The 19,974-nt window shown below is 37.4% G+C and overlaps 1 protein-coding gene across 1 annotated transcript in view; it reads right to left on the bottom strand.

Moving 5' to 3' along the window:
• The window catches only part of LOC113355458 (uncharacterized mitochondrial protein AtMg00810-like), a 31,901-nt gene extending 12,436 nt beyond the window's left edge, over positions 1-19,465 (bottom strand). The window contains exons 1-2 of the mRNA XM_026598321.1: positions 19,394-19,465; positions 19,229-19,321 (exon numbers count right to left, since the gene is read on the bottom strand). Coding sequence (XP_026454106.1) covers positions 19,229-19,321; positions 19,394-19,465 — 165 coding nt within the window. The remainder of the gene's footprint in view (positions 1-19,228; positions 19,322-19,393) is intronic.
• Between the last annotated feature and the right edge of the window lie 509 nt (positions 19,466-19,974).

Below are 19,974 nucleotides of genomic sequence, written 5' to 3' on the forward strand. Positions count from 1 at the left end.
CTGCACCTGCACTATTAGAAAGGACTAAGACTGCAAAAGCTGAAGAACCACGAGAGGCTATAGGAAGCAACAGACGTTTAATCAATAAACAATACAACCTTCAACCTTCCATAAATGCTGTCACGGAAGGGAGCAAACAGAAAGCTAAGCCACAGCGTAAGTATATTTCCTCGACCCCTTTAAAGGCGCAAAAGAAGGATAATGTGCAAGCTCCTCCTCAGCACACGGAAGATACAGAAGCACCTGATTTCCCTTGCTCCATTGAAGAAGTTATCGAATTGTTGGATGCCTGGATTCAAGATGGTGCAATCAAGTTGTCGTATGTCAATAAGGAACCAACTGAAGAGGCCATGGAAAATCCTCGGTATTGTCGCTTTCATAGATTTGTCAGCCATCCCACAAGTGATTGTAAAACTTTGAAGCGCATATTTAAAGAAAAGGTCGAATCGGAAGAACTCAACTTGGGCACTGAAGGAGTACACAGAGACCCCCTTCCAGTCAGAACCTTTACTATCTCGACAGGAAGCTACTCATGCCCCCATGGCAATCAGAGATCACGAAGGAGTTTCCAGAGATGCGTATGGCCACGTCATCCTTAAAGTCAAAGAAAATTTGGTCTGCACTGAGACCAAGTTTTACATAATCCGAGAAGATCCAGGATATGATATAATTCTTGGATGCACATGGATTCATGATGGGAAGGTGACACTGACACCTTCAATTACACATCTCTCTGTTGAAGAAACCTCTGACTCGGAGGAAGAAAAAGAAGATATCCCACCATTCGAGTATCTGGAGGAGGTCAAAGCCTTGACAGAACTTACAAAAAAGACTGAGGAACATCCAAACGCTTTCGTCAAGATATTTTTCACTCAGGCAAGTATTATTCCTTCTCATGTGCCCATATCGTCAGTTTTCAAATATGCTTATTTGGTCCAAGGGCTTCACTCCACAGACAATTTAGCAATTGCAAAATTCTATGAGTGGATAATCTCGCCACGACAATATTTCACCCAATGGTTGGGTCCAGAATCTCTTCAATTTGATCATCCAATCAAAAGATTCATTGCGGAGGATGTGGCTAAGCATGACAGACATTATGAAGGATACTCCTTTCTGCATGAGTGTCCATATGTGCCACTACCACGGAATCTCATCACACGAGGAATTCCGAATCAACAGAATATATTCAAGGTGTGGTCGACCAAACCTAACAAATTTCATGAAGGAGACATGGTTCTCAAAGCAGTTCAACGCGGTCTTCACTCTGCAAGAAACTCCAATTGGGAAGGACCATTTATGGTTGCTAAATCCATAGTCGGAGGATACTACAAATTAATCAACACAGACGGCAGAACCCTGCCAGTAATTCATGAGAATTGGCTTAAGGCGTTCGTCTGAAATTATTAGGCATTTGAGGTTTGAGCATTCATGGCGTCTGGATTTGGCATTTAGGATTTTATTTCATTGTATTTCAATTCCTCCAAAACGTTTGCAATACTTGCAATCAGTATTTGAATTCAACAATTTATCAAAATTCAGTTCATATTTCTTAAAAGAAAATCTCTATCATATCCAAAAGAAAATCCTTAACCATCTACCAATCCAAAACCAGCTAATATCAAAACCCAAATAAAAACCTCACATCTCTCAGAAGTTCATAAGTTCAGGAGATTATGAAAGGGAAATCAAAGAAAATCAGCAAAAAAGGATTTTCGCTCCTCTGCATCCTTCAAGACCTGCAAAGCCGCCTTCTCCTTGTTCAACTCTTCAGCCAGTCTGGAAATCTTGTCTTCTTTATCCATCACAACATCATTGGTAAAGGGTATGTTGTTCTCACATGAGTCCTTGATAGCGTTCATTTGCTTACGAAGCCACTTCACATTGAAGCCAAGTCTTTCTTAAACTCCCAATCAAAGAGTATATCTGGAGTCACAGTATTTCTGGACCTAGTGTATATATCACTTACGACACGCAAGATAATACCTACTTGCATTGTTAAAGCATAAGCACGTCCAGGATTCCTGTCAACAATCAGATGACCAAACTTCTTCCATATTTTCTCGTACAAGCCTGCATATCCAATGGGAACGCTGAATCCACCAACTAGTTCATGATACGGGAGTGAAACATCAAATGGAGGATCAAAAGCAACTACTGCACTTGGATATTCATGCACCACTATACGGTTCTTAATTACTGGAGCAACTTCTACAGTCGGGGCAACAGTTTCTTCAATATTCACTACTGGTGTTTCGGTTTCTTCTATCACTGAAGCACAACAATATGGGTTTCCATAACTTCAGTGACAAACTTCTCATGGCCTTGAAGTGCAGGGATGGTTGTCTCTTCATAAATAACTCCATGGCAGTTCGAGGTATCCTCATTGGTTTCAATATCCTCAACTTCGACATTTGACACCTAATACGAAGATTACATGAGGTTAGAGTCATTTAAGCATGAAACCAAGTGAGATTATAAAATACAGTATACAATAAATGCAACATCATCAAAGTTCATCATTATACACCCAAGACACGATCAAATAGCATGAAAGTCATGAAAATACGTTTTACGGTAACCTCGTCTGAAAAACAAACTGTACTCTGCTTTGTACTAAAAGACGAACTGGGATAAATCTACAAGGAATCTGAGGATGTGTTTTATACTATTCTCTTTTTATGGATGTCCGATACAGCTTATCCAAATTTCATGACAATCCGATGAACAAGCAAGGAGATGTGGTCAAAACATTGAGCAACATACCATCTGAAAAAGTTCTGAAAGTCTCCTGGAAGTTTACTGTTTCGCCATTTTCATGACCTGAACGTGCTCAAAACTTAAAAATATTCTTTGAGAAATCTTGGAAATTTTCCGGGCTTGAATATGCATATGCAGATCATGAAAATCCGACCCCAGACGAAGGTTTTACGGCGTTTTTCTAAAAAATTGAGTTCTGAATTTTCTGACGACGAATTTCGACTAAGTTTTTCGTGTATACACATGGATTCTCATTCATTCATTCACAAATCAGCACTTTCATACTTCTATAAATAGGATACAGGACATGTACTTACTTGGGGGGTCTCCGAAGTATTCAAGGAATTGGGATTGTCCGTGTTAACGACAAAAGGCTCATTACTTCTATATGGATCTGAATCTTTGGAAGTGCTTTCGTCTCTATTCTCAGATGATGGCCGGGTATCAGTACTCTCCGTCTCCATGAAGACATCCTCCTGGATACATCCTCAACAATCAAACATTTTATCTATAAAGCATCATAATTGAATATGCGAAGAAATACTTACGGCTTCTTCTTCATCGCTCAAATCAGGAATTGTTTGCTCAGTAGCAGAAAACCGAAGACCGTCGATACTTGATAGAGTAAAATTCTGCAACGAAATAACAACATTGGTTTCATGATCCTAATAATGCGGGCGAGAAAAGTCACAACAAGGGAAATACTGAGAACTCACCAAACAACCAACTGGGGACTTTACGGTATTAGGTAACAGCTTATAAATTTTGTTCCTTCCTTCTCCGCCGTGAACAATCGCTTCAGTTTCTGAGAAATCTGCACGGATTCGAGGTCTTACATTACGACCGTCCTGTGGTAAAATTCAGTAACATAATTAGAATACAGTTCTCATAATTTCATGAAGATTATATGAAGAAACATACATGAGAACATCCTGGAGACGATTTTCGTTTATCACTAGAGAGATACTTCAATCTTGGTCGACTAGAAATCATCTCAGTAGAAGGGGGATCCTTCACTGGAGGCTGACCAACCATCACGAATTCATGCAATCACTCAAGTTGTTGATCCCAAAAGTCTACATAACCTGGAGTTACATACGCAAATCTCTCGAAGCAAGGAAACCAGTAATTACTTCCTTCCACATGAGTATGGTCCAAATGAGTCCTAAGCTGCTCAACTGATGGCTTCCTTCTCCGTATAGTGGAACACATTGATCCATACCCATCTGTCGAGCGGCCCTATCAATGTTATATCCCTCCACTGAAAACTCTCCATACATGGCCGATAGCAAATGACCGGGGGTGCAACTCAACATGAAAGATCTCTCGCCATCATTCAGATTCGCACAAGACGTCAGAACCACACTCTTTCCAGTATTTAAAGTTGTTGGCTGAGAAACATAAGAAGGAACTGACACCCACAGGCGGAAGTTAAACTCAGATTCATCATCTAACACATCAATGAGGCGTGCTTTAGACCGGGGCTGCTTTGTAGACCAGGGCATGATCCTGGCATTATCTTTCTCAGAGAAGATGTGACGAGCATCAGCATTCGGTCCTTGCAAAATATTACGTGGAATAGGTCCATAGTTCTTGAAGTTTTCCCACATCAAAGCTTGAAGAAACATCGTGTTGGCATACCACTCAATCTTCATAAAGCCATTCGACACACTGGAGTCTATTATCAAGGAGTCCAAGTTAGAATAAAAGAACCCAGGAATAAGCTACCTATCGGAAGTTGCTCACCTTGAGCCATCTTGATAGCAAAGGGCTTCAACAAGTTTCTACTGTCTTCAAATATGTCTTTGGACAACCATAAACATAAGAAAGCAGCAATGGGTAACATACCGTCGATGGGACTATCAGAAACCTCGTCTTTTGGCCACCAGCGTGTTAACCAGTGAGCCATCATCCTTTACTGCCAAACGCCTTATTCACTTCCTCCATTGCAGATGTCAAGATGTTAGAAACTGCAGTCTCCTCATCTGAAAGATCCCCAGGGAGATTGCCCGTGATTGGGAGATGCATCAAAGCAGCCACACCCTCTAAGGTAATGGTAAACTCTCCCCATCTACATATGAAGGTGTGAGTGGGAATACACCAACGAGAAAGTAGAGCCACAATACCTCTCGCATCATGAAAAATGAATAAGTCTCCAGAAGCCTGAATAGCTCTCGTCACTTGCGCCAGATCGAGCATAGCCCTGACATAAGGGAAACCCATCATATGTCTTGCCCATCCAGAGAATTTTTCCAAAGGTCGTCGAGAAAACTTAAACTCTATGATTGATGCAAAGAAGATCCCTCGTTCAAGGCAAAACCGGATCACTGTCTTAGGAGTCACCAATTTCTTCTGAGTAACATTTCTGGGATTTATTAGAAGACGATACGCTGGAGATTTGAGATGTTTTTCAGCTTCTTTCTGAACCTCAAAAAATGCATCATCCACATTCGGGACATTCTTAATTCCACGAGATTCATCCTCTTCTTCGCCAACGGAAGTCTCATCCATACATGTTTTATCTTTGGAGATATCATCATCAACGCACATCTCATCTCTCGAAGCGTCATTAGCCTGTGAGTTGGACATCTTTGCGGAGTAGCTGTAAAATTCACACTGCATTCTACTTCAGTACATCATCCAGATATGAAATTCAACAAGATGATGGAATCATGCAAATGGAAATACTAGCATCTACAAAATGGTAATTCTTAACTCTTACCTTTTCACGATTTCACTAACAATAGTGATAGTAATGCGAGAGTTAAACACCTCAAAAATCGTCTGTCTCTTCGAAACCTACAAAAAACGAACGAAACTTAGATTTCCATAAAATCATGAACATTTCTACTGTGTGAACATTCACCATGGAATTATGAAAACTAAAACATTATTTCATCATAAATAATTGTTTACTTTAAATATTACTCAAAATCAAACTTGGGTTTTTGAAAATATATGTTTACAAAAACATGAACAATAACTCACGTTTTTATTTTTGTGAGTGATAGCTCATGCAAAAAAAAAAATATTCCATGAGCATGTCACTGTTTTGTATACAAAGATATTTTTCGTAGACAGATCACGATCTTATATAAAAAAATATATTTTCCTTCGTAACATCGTCCGTCTTTAAAACGAAGGTTTATCTCAATTTTTGTGAAAGCTCACACCTTCTAAGATAAAGTTTTGATTTCCATGAAAGCTCATAAACAAAATTTTATCACTGGACACAAGTCTATATAATTTTTTTTTTCCTTCGTGCTATCGTCATTCTTTAAAACGAGGGTTTATTTCGGTTTAGTGAAAGTTCACTCCTTTTATGATAAAACCTTGGTTCTCATGAAAGTTTTATCACTGGACCTAGGTCTATGTATAAAAAAATCTCTCCTAAATCAGGGATTTTTATTAGTTTCTCAAACTAACGATCAAACGAACATACGTTTTCAAACAAAAAGGGGTTTTTCAACAAAATTCACACTCATATATATGCACATGTATATATAACCCAATCATGATCACTTCATGGAACTCTTATGAACTTCAAAAAAAAATAAAAAAAATAATTCCGTGCCTGGTCGGCGCCGGCCGGAAATTAGTCGGACGGTGGCGACGACGGTCAGCGGCGCTGGAAACTCCGGAGAAAATTTTCTTCCTCCCTGGGATGAAGGTGATGAAGGCGTGATGAAGGTAGTGGTCGGTTTAGGTGAAGTAAAAAAAAAGGGTATTAGTTCGCTTTTATATCAAATTTTATTTCCAAAACCTAATTTCACAAGGATTTCCTTATTGGGCCCGGCCCCGCGAATCCTAAACGACCAAGGTCCCGTTGTCCAAATCAGCGGTTCAACACCAATTTATTCTCATTTGACGATGCTCTATCATGCCACTGGGGTCTTCATTCAAGTCGTGGTTTGCTCGTACTATCAGAAATCCGGTAACGTCTTAACTTACGATTAAGTTCAATTACTTATATTGTTATAACCGGAAAGTCACCATTTAATGCTGACCGAGGAACATGACTGTTCCTCACTAAGCAGGGGACTTAATGTAGATGGTGGATTTTAGACAAAGGCTAAAATCGTAAACCTATAATTATACGAACTTCTGATCCAGCAATCATACGCGAGTATCGAGACACGGGTCTATCATCGAATCTCTGACTGAGAATACTGTCTCTCAGAGTACATGCATATATGTAGTATCTCGGCTAGGCAACGACATATCTCATGAATATTGAACACTTCAGTAATTACTTCTATATAGAATCACGAGATTGGACGGCTCCTAGACAGCTTGCCTGCTAGTATAGAGCAATAACGTCTTCAGGATACAAACAACAGTTTTCCCTGACTATATAAAGGATATGACGCTTCAACTAGCTCATGTCGCTCAGAATAATTAATGCTCCTAGACGATCGTACTAGTATAGAGCCATCAATTAATTATTCCTAAATTCTTGGATTCATCCACTGAATTTTTGAAAATATTCAAATATTTTTGTAATATTTCGTTACTTTAATCTATGGTTCTACCATGGGTTAGTAATAAATATTCAACATACGGGCGTCTGAGTTACCTTCGAGTAAGCCCCGACTCAAAAGGTGCAAGTGTATTCGACGATGATGCACTAACAATCACCTGAATGCACGAACGAGTATTTCAAAATGCGACGAAACGATGAACCTATGCAAAATAGGAAAGAAAATAATAAATGATAAAATAGTGACCAAGGCGCTGGGGGAATGGGCCCACTAGCCGGCCGGCCGTGCCGTGGCCAGTCCCACGCCAGTTTTATATTTTATCATATTTTTGTTATTTTCCTTGATCTTATGAAAATCATTTCATTTGAACAAATATCATTCGTTTTGAGGAAACTCCTCAGTTTCATGGTGTTTTCTTCGCACCAATGAAATAATATAAAATTGGGAAAAATGCCATGGGGACGTGTTTATTGGCCAACCGTCCATGCCTTGATCCCGGCCGGCCCCACACCTCATGGTTCCTTATTATTTTATTAATATTTCCCTAATCTCATGAAAACTCCTTATTCTCATGGTATTTTCATAAAACCATGAAAAATATAATATAAAATTAGGGAAACTCGTGGGACCGGGCCCCAGCTGGCCGACCATGCGCTAGCCGGTCCCACATGTCCCTTTATTTTATTATTTTAAGTTTCCTTGATCCCATTCCTTGACTTCATGGTATTTCTCTCAAATTATGAAAATTCTTTCAAATCATGGAAATAATACACAAAAATTACATAAAATTAGGGAAACACACGGGACCGGGCCCCAGCCGGCCGACCATGCTCAAAGCCGGTCCCACACGCCCTTATTTATTATTTTAATATTATTTATTTCTTTGATCCCATGGAAACCCCTTCACTTCAAGGAAACTCCTTAATTTCAACAAACTCCTTGATTTCATGATATTTTTATAAAATCATGAAAAATAATATAAAATTAGGAAAAGGCACCATGGGACCGTGGTCACTGGCCGGCCGACCATGCCTTGGCCTCAGCGGTACCACACCTCTTCATTCCTTCATTTTATAATTATTTTCCTTCATTTCATGAAGTTTCCTCAGTTTCAGCAAAACCCTGATTTTGTCATATTTTCTCAAATGGTTGCTCAAACGCACGCCAGAAAATATCAAAATTCTCAGGACTGAGACACAAACGTTTTGACGACGTGAGCATGTTACCTTGACCGACCAAGGTTGGCTCTTTGGCTCACAAGGAGCCGGTCCCACGTATTTTCATGATTGAACCTAATTGCACGTATTAGGTCCAAAACTCCTCCAAATAATTTTGGAATTTTCATAGAGTGATCGTCATTCGATCCCGTGACCATCCAGGACCGGTTTCATGACCCCTTGGTCGGTCCCTCACCTCTTCATAATTAATTAGGTTTTGTCACCTAAGGCTCAGACGAGTATTCTATGAGGAATGATTGAACCAGCATTTGATTATTTTTTTACCAACTCTTCAAGAGATCTTGGTATTTGCTCACTCAAGCATACATGCACTACATGGTCGATCCCTGATCCCATGTAGCCGGTCCCTCCTTCATTCCATGGTTGGATTTTCAATAAACCATCAAATTGGTCATCAATTGATCAAATTAGGGTTTCTGAGTCCAAGGATCATAATTCCAGATTCGAACGCTAATAATTTTGCGACGATATCATGATCATCATTTTATTATACTCGGTTCAACTATCAATATTCTAATTAATGTTTTATTTTGGTCACGCTAACAATAATTCATCAGACGAGCAACACTTGCTCAGATGAGCAATATTTGCTCAAACCAAGGAATATTGGTTCAACCCTCAATATTCAACAATTTATCGAATGAGCAATACTTTCTCGCCTCAACTATCAACGTGAAAATTATACCTCTGTCTCAACGTACTCTTTCAATTCATGAGTCTCAGAACATTTTGCAAAATCATGTTCAACTCAGAAAATACATGGACCCATCGTCCCATGAAGTCATGAAGTCAACAACTGACTAACAATGATGGCGATCTATGGAACGTGTGTTCATACACATGATGGAATGTGAGCAAGTCGTGCAATCAGTTGAAGGAGTTAACAATGTAGTTGGTCTCCGCACGATGAGCAAATGGTTTCAAACACGATTTTCATTTCCCCACTCTTTGATTCCATCAACTTTCACACTTCATGGGATCATGGTGTCTACAATTCCAACAATATAAATAAGTCTCTGAATCATGATTGAAAACAAGAAGAATCTCACGTCAAACAGACAACACGAGATTAACAACTCAACATATGAGTAATCACTCTCAACAGAGATTCAATCATTCATAACTTATCTTATTCAGAATATATAACACACCTACAATCTTTGATTATCATTGATTCCACACATTTCTCAGCTTCCCTCCTACAGATCGACCCATCCTCTCTTGTGACCGAATTTACTCTGGAACGACCATTGTCTTGGTTTAGGCCGGAGTACTACAGATTGATCTCTCGAATTCAAAGCACTCTCTTCTTGCAGTGCATCTGTGTGAGGTTGAACATTTCGCTCAGTTCAAGGAGTATCCTCCACATGGTCGTCTCCTCAATTCCGTAAAAACCAGCAAATCGTTTTTTCCCCATCTACAAATAGATCTTTATCAATTGATCCATTACGATAGTATTCCTCAAAGAGATCAAGATTTAACCTGTTGAGCGTCCATATCCTTGAGCGTGACGAACGTTTCCTCAATTTTTCCTTCTTTTTATTTTTTCCTTTAGATTGGTTCTCATCATCTAAATTTTCCTTTTTAGATAAGATGAGATTATCATGTGAACCCGGAGGTTTTAACCATAATAATTATTGAGAAATCTTTAAGGACTTCTGGCGTGCGTTACAGATGCCAAGAGCAAGTTTTCCAAAGAAATTTCCCATGGGACAATTTTTAAGGAACGAACAAACACAAACTTATCAGGTTTGGAGTGTTTGCCTGCTCTGATACTAATTGAAAAAGCGGGGGTACAACAGCCACACCCAATATTTCGCTTAGCAATCTGTATGGACAAACTCCAATATACTTTCTAGAGGATCAACTAGACAGTCAGACTCAATCTAGATAAAAAGTATATCAAAGAGTTTATATCTCAATCTCTCGATTTGATATATACTCAAGCAAATAGAAATCTGTGAGTCTTTATCAAATACTAGAGAGATAACTTGGATGGTACCAAAAACCAATATCCAAGTGTCAATCAATTTAAATCAACAACCAAAAGGTCGGATATTCTAATTGATTGAAAAACACACAACCTGTGATATTTCAATTACATAACAAAATATAATGCGGAAAAGAAATAACACAGACACCATAATTTTGTTAACAAGGAAACCGCAAATGCAGAAAAACCCAAGGACCTAGTCCAAATTGAATACACACTGTATTAAGCCGCTACAGACACTAGCCTACTCCAAATTAACTTCGGTCTGGACTATAGTTGAACCCTAATAAATCTCACACTGATCCAAGGTACAGTTATGCTCCTATGTCTCTAATCCTAGCAGGATACTGCGTACTTGATTCCCTTAGCTGATCTCACCCACAACTAAGAGTTGCTACGACCCAAAGTTGAAGACTTTAATAAAAAAATCTGTATCACACAGAAAAGTCTACTGTAATAGATAAATCCGTCTCCCACGAATATAACTACGAGTCTTGTTCCGTCTTTTGATAAATCAAGGTGAACATGAACCAATTGATAAACTAGACTTATATTCCCGAAGAACAACCTAGTGTTATCAATTACCACACAAAAATCTTAATTGACGAAGCGAAAAAAGATATTGTGGAATCACAAACGATGAGACGAAGTGTTTGTGATTACTTTTATATCTTGCCTATCGGAAATATCAATCTCAAGCCAATTATTACAATTGTTCTCGTACGATAGAAACAACAAGATCAGATCACACAACTACGAGAAAGTAGTATCGGTCTGGATTCACAATCCCAATGAAGTCTTTAAGTCGTTAACCTGGTTTAGAAGAAGAAACCAAATGTTAAAGGAGAATCGACTCTATCTTAGAAAAACTAGTATCACACATAAGGTGTGGGGATTAGGTTTCCCAGTTGCTAAAGTTCTCCCTTATATAGTCTTTCAAATTAGGGTTTGAAATCAATGTTAGCTTGGTAACAAAGCATTCAATATTCACCGTTAGATGAAAACCTGATTTAGATTCAAGCTAATATCTTTCAACCGTTAGATCGAAAACTAGCTTGTTACTCACAAATGAAATGCACGTTTCTAGGCTTGTGTAACCGTACCCAAACTTGTACATTTGTTGGTTCAACAATAGTCAACCAAATGGTTATCCATATGATTACTTTTATATCAACCATATTCTGCTTCACCATAACTAGTTCAAATGACTCAAATGAACTAGTTAGAGAGTTTTTCAATTACAAGGAAATCTTATGTAACTACACAAGACACAATCGAAGCAAAAACGATTTGATTCACTCGAATCGGTTCATGAACTATATAGCCACAGTTTGCAATTTGCATTCCTTAGTTTATATAAGAATAAATTCACAAACATCGTTTTTAGATATAACCTACTCAAGTTCGCAGATTGGGTTCGCGGACTTAAGTTCCCGGATGGAGTTCACAAACTCCAGCAGAAATTCTCGGGATGAGAACTTCCGCCAGTTCGCGGAATGAGTTTGCGGACTTGGCTCACGCCACCATGCCGGTTCTCTTGATCAACAAAGTTCGCAAACTTCGGTTCAAGGAATAAGGACTTATACATATATGTGTTTCCACAACAATGCTTATATCCTCCAATGGTTATATAATCTAAACTCTCATTTCAATCATTGAAACATTCTTAGAGGACGTTGATATTCTATAGTTGTTATTCACAAACTATTTTTCGTCAAAGTAAGCAATTTTCAAAGTGATTGAAACTTGTCATGACTTTCTTCACTAGGTAAATATGAACTTGTTTAAAGCGAAAGCTTACTGACACATATTTCGATAAATAGATAGGAGAGATAAACTCGTCTCGAAATAGCAAATGTGTATAATCTAAGTCTATATAGCAAACCGACTTTTGTCTCAAGATAGAAGATAAAGAGACTTTTGAGTGATAGATAAGTTCAAGTCTCCACATACCTTTTATTCGATGAAGATCCACCAGTTCCTTGAGTAGTCCTTCGTCTTGTATGATGATTGCCATGGAGTTCTTGAGCTCAACTACACTTTCTATCCTAGTCCGAGACCTTAGCTATAGTAGACTAGAAATCAAGACTTATAGTTTTGATCACTAACATTGACAAACATGCTTGAGATAGCAACACATGCGAGTTCGACAGAGCAATTCTCTAACAATAACAATGAGAAAACAGTAGCTCTCAATCATTGTTATACAATATCATAATATTATTACGCAGCATCCAAGTTCAATTGTATCACAACTTCAACAACAATACTATGGTGATATGTATCATTCCCCCTTAGTCAATACTTCATCTCACATGAAAACCCTCACCCTTACATAATGATCCGTAAACCATATGTATTTGTTGTGTGAACTACACATTAATTCTCCCCCTTTTTGTCAATAAAATTGGCAAAGGTACAAAAATTAGTGGGATCCTAATAAAATTTCCATAGATACACTTCATGACCAAAGAGAAGCACATATCAACTTGTTTAGATGCAATCATATAGCTGAAACTAAATGCATTCATCAAGGAGTTTAGAAAGATACAAGATAACCCCTACAATATTCCACAACCGCACTCCCCACAAAGATTTGGCAATTAAGTACAAGTTCAATTAAGAACTCTCCCCCATAAAATGTCATTCCAAAAGGAACAACAAGAGCGACCTTGATTTTACAAGAAAGAAGGATTTCTTTGGACATTAACAAATCTCATGAAACATGAATTTTGTATCCAAAATACTCAATTAAATTAACCACAAGAGAACCCATGATTAATTTAATCGGAAATGCTCACATAAGAAAACTTACGGAGCCGCACAATATTTACACAACGATGTGGATCAGGGAAAGACCAATACTGCGGAATATTCAAAGATTCATTTTATTTTTCATTACTATTTGTATAGAGACATATAATAGACTTAATCTTTGTAAACAAAAGTGCTTCCTATCTTCCATTAATATTTGCATAATGACATAATAGGCTTAACTTTTGTTTGTCAAAAGTTCATTCAATCTTTTATCAATATTTGCATAAAGACATATGAAAGACTTAACTTTTGACCATGCATGGGACAATCATAGTTCACGTATGTAAACACACATATCCCATAACAAGTTGCAATATATAAAATCATAAGGATTAATACTGCAAAATCATCTTTTTTTTTCACATACAAGATGGGTTGTCCTTAGAGGGTAGAATCAATATTTTTCGCATGGATTTACACCAAGAATGGCTACCAAGGGCGTATAAAAAGATTTTCTTAACAAAGAAGAACATACAAAGTCATTAACGACCATGCACCATAGTTCACATAAGATGATTGCGAACATTCAAGAATCCCATAGCAATGTGTACTACTGCCCATTCTTGAACTTCCTTCTTTGTGATTCACCAACATCATTCTTGCAAAATTTACAAATGAGATTAGAACAGTAGTACTCCAAGAATCCAAGTGCTCAATTCCAAGAAAAGTGGAACAAGTGAAACGAAACAGAGCAAAACACTCAAAAACAAGAGACGGGACAAAGACCAACCTTAACTCATCCAAGTTCAATAATTATCATTCCATTTTGAAGAGAACTCAAAGAGGAAGAGAATGCAAAAAGAATGAGGTCATTCCGAGTTCGGACGAAGAAGCTACGACCAACACAAGTTTACAGAATATCGAGGTTTACGGGCAAGTATGCATACGGGTTTGCAAACGAATTTTCGTGACCTGGAGCAGTATGCAAACGGTTATGCGTACTAAAATCCCTGGATTTTGATTTTAAATGATGGTATGCATACCTGGTATGTGTACCATGAAGTCCAAACATCCCGAACTACTATTTTCAAACCTAAACATTTAAGAACCTTAAACACAGATCAAGTTAGGTAGAAATGAACGATAAGCAAGGTACATGGATCATTATAAGTACTCTAAGAAAATAAAAACACAAATCTTTCTCAAGTTTATAAACACACCTTTTTAGAAGAATCCACTCGAATTCTACAGCCTTACCGAACATAATGTGTGTGCCCCAATTCTTGTGCTTCCCTCTCCGTATACATAACAGGTAATTCCTTGGTGAGGATGCACTTACAATATACTCAAGTTGTGTTGAGGTGAACAATGTCTTGCTCATCACGAGTGACTTTTGGATTATCATGAAAGAGATTGCTTTTAGAGCCTTTCACATCCAAATCCATCTTTCCAAAGAACTTTTTAAGTTCCAACATCATGGATACTGCCTTCTCCATAGTCATGGAATTTTCTGGGAGATCATTCCTTTTCACATTCAAAGCATCATTAACTTTCTTTGGTATCCACATCTGAGTGTGTTTAGAAACAACCTTACCCTTCTTCCTATTACTCTCTTATGGAATTCTTGGAAGAGAATTGGATTGACTATTCTTTTGCAAGTTAGTCTTTGTCCAATTGGGAAGATCAGATCTTGTCTTCGTCTTTATGAAGTTATCCTTTTGATAACCATTATGATTGTGAAAAGGCTTCGTATGACGTTTATAGGAAAATCTAGGTTTATCACAACAATGATTCCTTTTCCTAAAGGTTGGAAAGTTATAACCTGTAATGTTAAGGGGATTAGCCTTAGCGTATGATCTTGCTTTCACAACTTCTTGTGATTTCCAAACAAGAACATCATGAAGTTTCTCATTCCTTATACGAAAACGACATCTCCTTTCCAGATGACCTTTATTTCCGCAATAGTGGCAAACATAAGGAATGTTCTTACCTCGATCTGTATGTGCTGACTTTGGAGGTTGATATACATTGCTCTTTCGAATTTTAACTGCCGGTGAAGGTATTTCACTTTTTCCATCAGTGGAAACCTTTTTTTTTGAGAAGAATCACTAGCGTTGACAATTTTTACCTCTTTGCTAATACTTGGAGCATCTATTCCTCAAAATGCGGGGGGAACAAAAACCACACCCAACAAATCGTTTGGTAATCTGAGAGGACTTACTCCAATATAATTTCTAAAGAATCAACTAGACAGTTAGACTCAATCTAGACAAAAGTATATACAAGAGTTTATATCTCTAACTCTCAATTCAATCTGCAATCAGCAAATAGAAATTTGCGAGCCCGATTGAATATAAGAGGAGTAAACTTGAACGGTACCAATGCCCAATGTTCAAGGATCAATAAATCTCAATCAACAACCAAAGGTTGGATTTCCTAATTGATTGATACAACGCACAAACTGTGATATTTTAATTATATAACAAAGTATAATACGAAAAAGAAATAACACATACACCAGAATTTTGTTAACGAGGAAAACCGCAAATGCAGAAAAACCCCGGGACCTAGTCTAGCTTTGAACACCACACTATATTAAGCCACTACAGACACTATCCTACTACCAATGAACTTCAGACTGGACTGTAGTTGAACCCTAATCGATCTCACACTGATTCAAGGTACAGTTGCGTTCCTTACGTCTCTAATCCCAGCAGGATACTACACACTTGATTCCCTTAGCTGATATCACCCACAACCAAGAGTTGCTACGACCCAAAGTCGAAGAATCGATAAACAAATCTGTCTCCCACAGAAACACCCAAGATTTTTTGTTCCGTCTTTTTATAAATCAAGGTGAACAAGAACCAATTGATAAACCGGTGTTATATTCCCATAGAACATCCTAGTATTATCAATCACCTCAAAATAATCTTAATCAACTAGCGAAACAAGATATTGTGGAATCACAAACGATGAGACGAAGATGTTTATGATTACTTTTGATCTTGCCTATCGGAGATATTAATCTCGAGCCAATTATTCCAATTGTACTCAACACGATTGAAACAACAAGATCAGATCATGCAACTACAGAGAAAATAGTTGGGTTGGGCTTCACAATCCCAATGAAGTCTTCAATTCGTTAACCTACAGGGTCTCGAGAGAAACCTAAGGTTAAAGGAGAATCGACTCTAGTTATGCAACTAGTAACACACATAAATGTGGGGATTAGCTTTCCCAGTTGCTAGAGTTCTCCTTTATATAGTTTCAAATCAGGGTTTGCAATCCAAGTTACATTGGTAACAAAGCGTTCAATATTCACCGTTAGATGAAAAACCTGATTCAACCAAGCTAATATCTTTCAACCGTTAGATCGAACTTAGCTTGTTACACACAAATGAAATGTACCCTCATTTAGGTTAATGTAACCGTACCTAAACGTGTACACCATGTTGGCTCAACAATAGTTAACCGAAGTTAGCCATATGATCACTCTTATATCAACCTTGTTCATCTTAACCATAACTAGTTCAAATGACTCAAATGAAACTAGTTAAAGAGTTTTTCAATTGCTATATTCTCATAGAAGTATACAAGAACACAATTGATGCAAAATCGGGTTGATTCACTCGAATCAATTCATGAACATTACAGCCACGGTTTGCAAAAATTGCATTTCTTAATATATAAATGTTTATGTTCATGTACATAACCGATTTTAGAACTTTAACCTTCAAGTATGCAAACAGGTACGCATACTTGAAACACCCGGACCAAAGTTGGGTTTCGACAGTATGCAAATGGGTACGCGAACTTGCAATTCCAGCAGAAACATTCGGACATGAACCTTACGCGTACGCGAACGGGTGCACATACTTAGGTTCTTGGATTTCTCAAGTCAACAGGTACATGTACGGGTACGCATACTATGGTTCTCGGACATGGATTACATATGTGTAAGAGTACACAACATGACGTATCCAATAATGGTTAAGTGTTCTAAACTCTTATTTCAATCATTGAAACTTTCTTAGAGGATGACAATAGCCGTTTTCACACAGTATTAGCATCAAAGCAATTTTCAAGATATTGAAATAATCATAACAGAACATTCCAAGTTTACACCAAATGATTGTATCACACAAACCATGAAGATGTTACTCGACAATTTTCACATGATCATCTTTTGACTTGCGTCAAGAATATAAGATGAACTTGGTTGAAGCTAAATCTTGCCAACACATATTCCGAGAAATATGTAAGCGAGTTAAACTCAACTAGAAATATCAAATGTGTATAATAGAAAACTATATCGTAATACGACTTATGTCTCAATATAAGAGATGGAGTAGAAATAGGCTTTCCAAGTGATAGATAAGTTTCAGTCTCCACATACCTTTTGTTTATGAAGTTCCACAAGCTCTCCTTAGTAGTTCTTCGTCTTCAAATGATGAACGCCGTGAAGTCTAAGGCTCAACTACACAATCTATGTCCTAGTCCGAGACATCTATAAGTAGACTAGAAATCAAGACTAATAGTTCTGATCACTAACATTGAAAAACATACTTGAGATAGCAACGCATGCGAGTTCGACCGAGCAGTGCTCTAACAATCTCCCCCTTTGTCAATTTTAGTGACAAAACTATCAATACATACGAATTACAAAATAAATAAAACTCTGTAGCTTCTCATCCAAATGCTTGATCTCCTTGGCATCTTCAACACGACTCGAAATCTTCGTCACTTCCAAGTACTCCATGATTCTAAACATGTTCAACTCAGCATCATAGTTGTTGAAGATCCGTAGAGATAACAATGAGAAAAAAAATGCTCTCAATCATTGTTATACAGTGTCATAGTATCATTACACAACATCAAAGTTCAATTGTATCACAACTTTGACAACAATACTATGGTGATATGTATCACTCCCTCTTGGTCAATACTTCATCTCGACATGATAACCACCCCCCTTACATAATGATCCGTAAACCATATGTATTTGTAGTTTGAAACTACACATTAATTCTCCCCCTTTTTGTCAATATAAATTGGCAAAGGTACGATAACTAGTGGGATCCCCATGAAATTTTTATAGATATACTTCATGACCAAAAGAGAATAACATACCAACTTATTTAGATGCAATCATATAGCCGAAGCTAAATGCATTCATCAAGGAGTTTATAAAGATACAAGATAACCCCTACAATATTCCACAGCCGCACTCCCCACAAAGATTTGGCAATTAAGCACAAGTTCAAAAAGAACTCTCCCCCATAAAATGTCATTCCCGAAAGAACAACAAGAGCGACCTTACTTTTACGAGAAAAGAAGGATTTCTTTGGACATAACCAAATCACATGAGAACATGAATTTGTATCCAAAAATCATAATTGAATTATCCACAAAAATGATCAATTCAATTGGCCATGCTCAACATAAGAGAACTTACGGAGCAACACAATATATGCACAAAAATGTGGATCAGGAAAAGGCCAATACTGCAGAATAAACAAAGATTCATTCTACTTTTCATCACTACTTGCACAATGACATATAATAGAATTAATCTTTGTAAACAAAAGTTTATCCTTTCTTCCATTAAAATAATGATATAAAAGGCTTTAACTTTTGTATTCAAAAGTTCATTCTATCCTTTATCAATACTTTCATATCGACATAATAGAGATAACTTTTGAACAAGTATGGGACAGTCAAGGTTCACGGACGTAATAGAGATAACTTTTAATACTGCAAACAATCATCTTCCAAATGACTTAGAATTTAGATAAATCTAAAAACATTGAAGATGAAAACGTCGGACATAGCTATGTCTACTCACAATAATGGCTATTCCAAACCCTAGTTATCCTTCTTAAAAAACAAGAATAAAATTCTCATAAGAAGTTTTCCTAGACAAAATTAAAAAAAAAAGAAAGAAAAGAAAACAATTCTAAAAACAAAGAGCAAACACAAGCCAAAACTCAGAGTACACAATCTTTAGGCGATCCATGACTTTCAGGATTATGACTGACGGTATCAACTGTATCTTCGGAGAAGATACCCTCATTGAGAAGATCCTTAACCTGTGACTTCATGAGAACAAGGTCATAGTCAACCTTTTTCAACTCAGTTCATAGCATGTTAATATCCTTTACAGAGTTCTCAAGCTTCAGTTGAGTCTTCCCAAGATCATTGAGAAAACCATGAACCACTTCAGCAGAGACCATCTCAGCATTTTGTCGATCTTGATGATAAAACGCATAATAGCATGAGGCACATGATTCGAGTTCGTCAGACTTAACAAGGGTTCTTTTCTTCTTTAAAACAAACTCCAAATAAACCGAATCATCAATTGAATCGGCTGGCAAATCCCAAGAACTTGGAGGAGACCCCATCCTTAAAAAGAAAAACTAGAATATGTGTACTCTCATAAAAGGTTTGGAATTTATAAGGTTTCACAAGAACCCGACTTTAGGGTTTCCAAGTTTGGTCTGTGCTATGTAAAGTTGGTACACGCACGTACATAGACATACCCTCATTGGTCAAAATACCAAAAACAAAAGGTTGCAAAAATAAGTTTAGCAAATATTTGCTTAATGAGTAAATTCACAAAAGCTCGACTCTCAGATAAATTTGTTCTCACAAGAGAAAAATTTAGAGCATAACAATTTTTGACACCCTTTTTTTTGAGAAAAAGTAACAACAAAACAGAATAAACAAATACTCGTGCAAAAAT

Source organism: Papaver somniferum, chromosome 1 (genome assembly GCF_003573695.1).
Source record: "Papaver somniferum cultivar HN1 chromosome 1, ASM357369v1, whole genome shotgun sequence".
In the NCBI taxonomy this organism is placed as follows: Eukaryota; Viridiplantae; Streptophyta; class Magnoliopsida; order Ranunculales; family Papaveraceae; genus Papaver; species Papaver somniferum.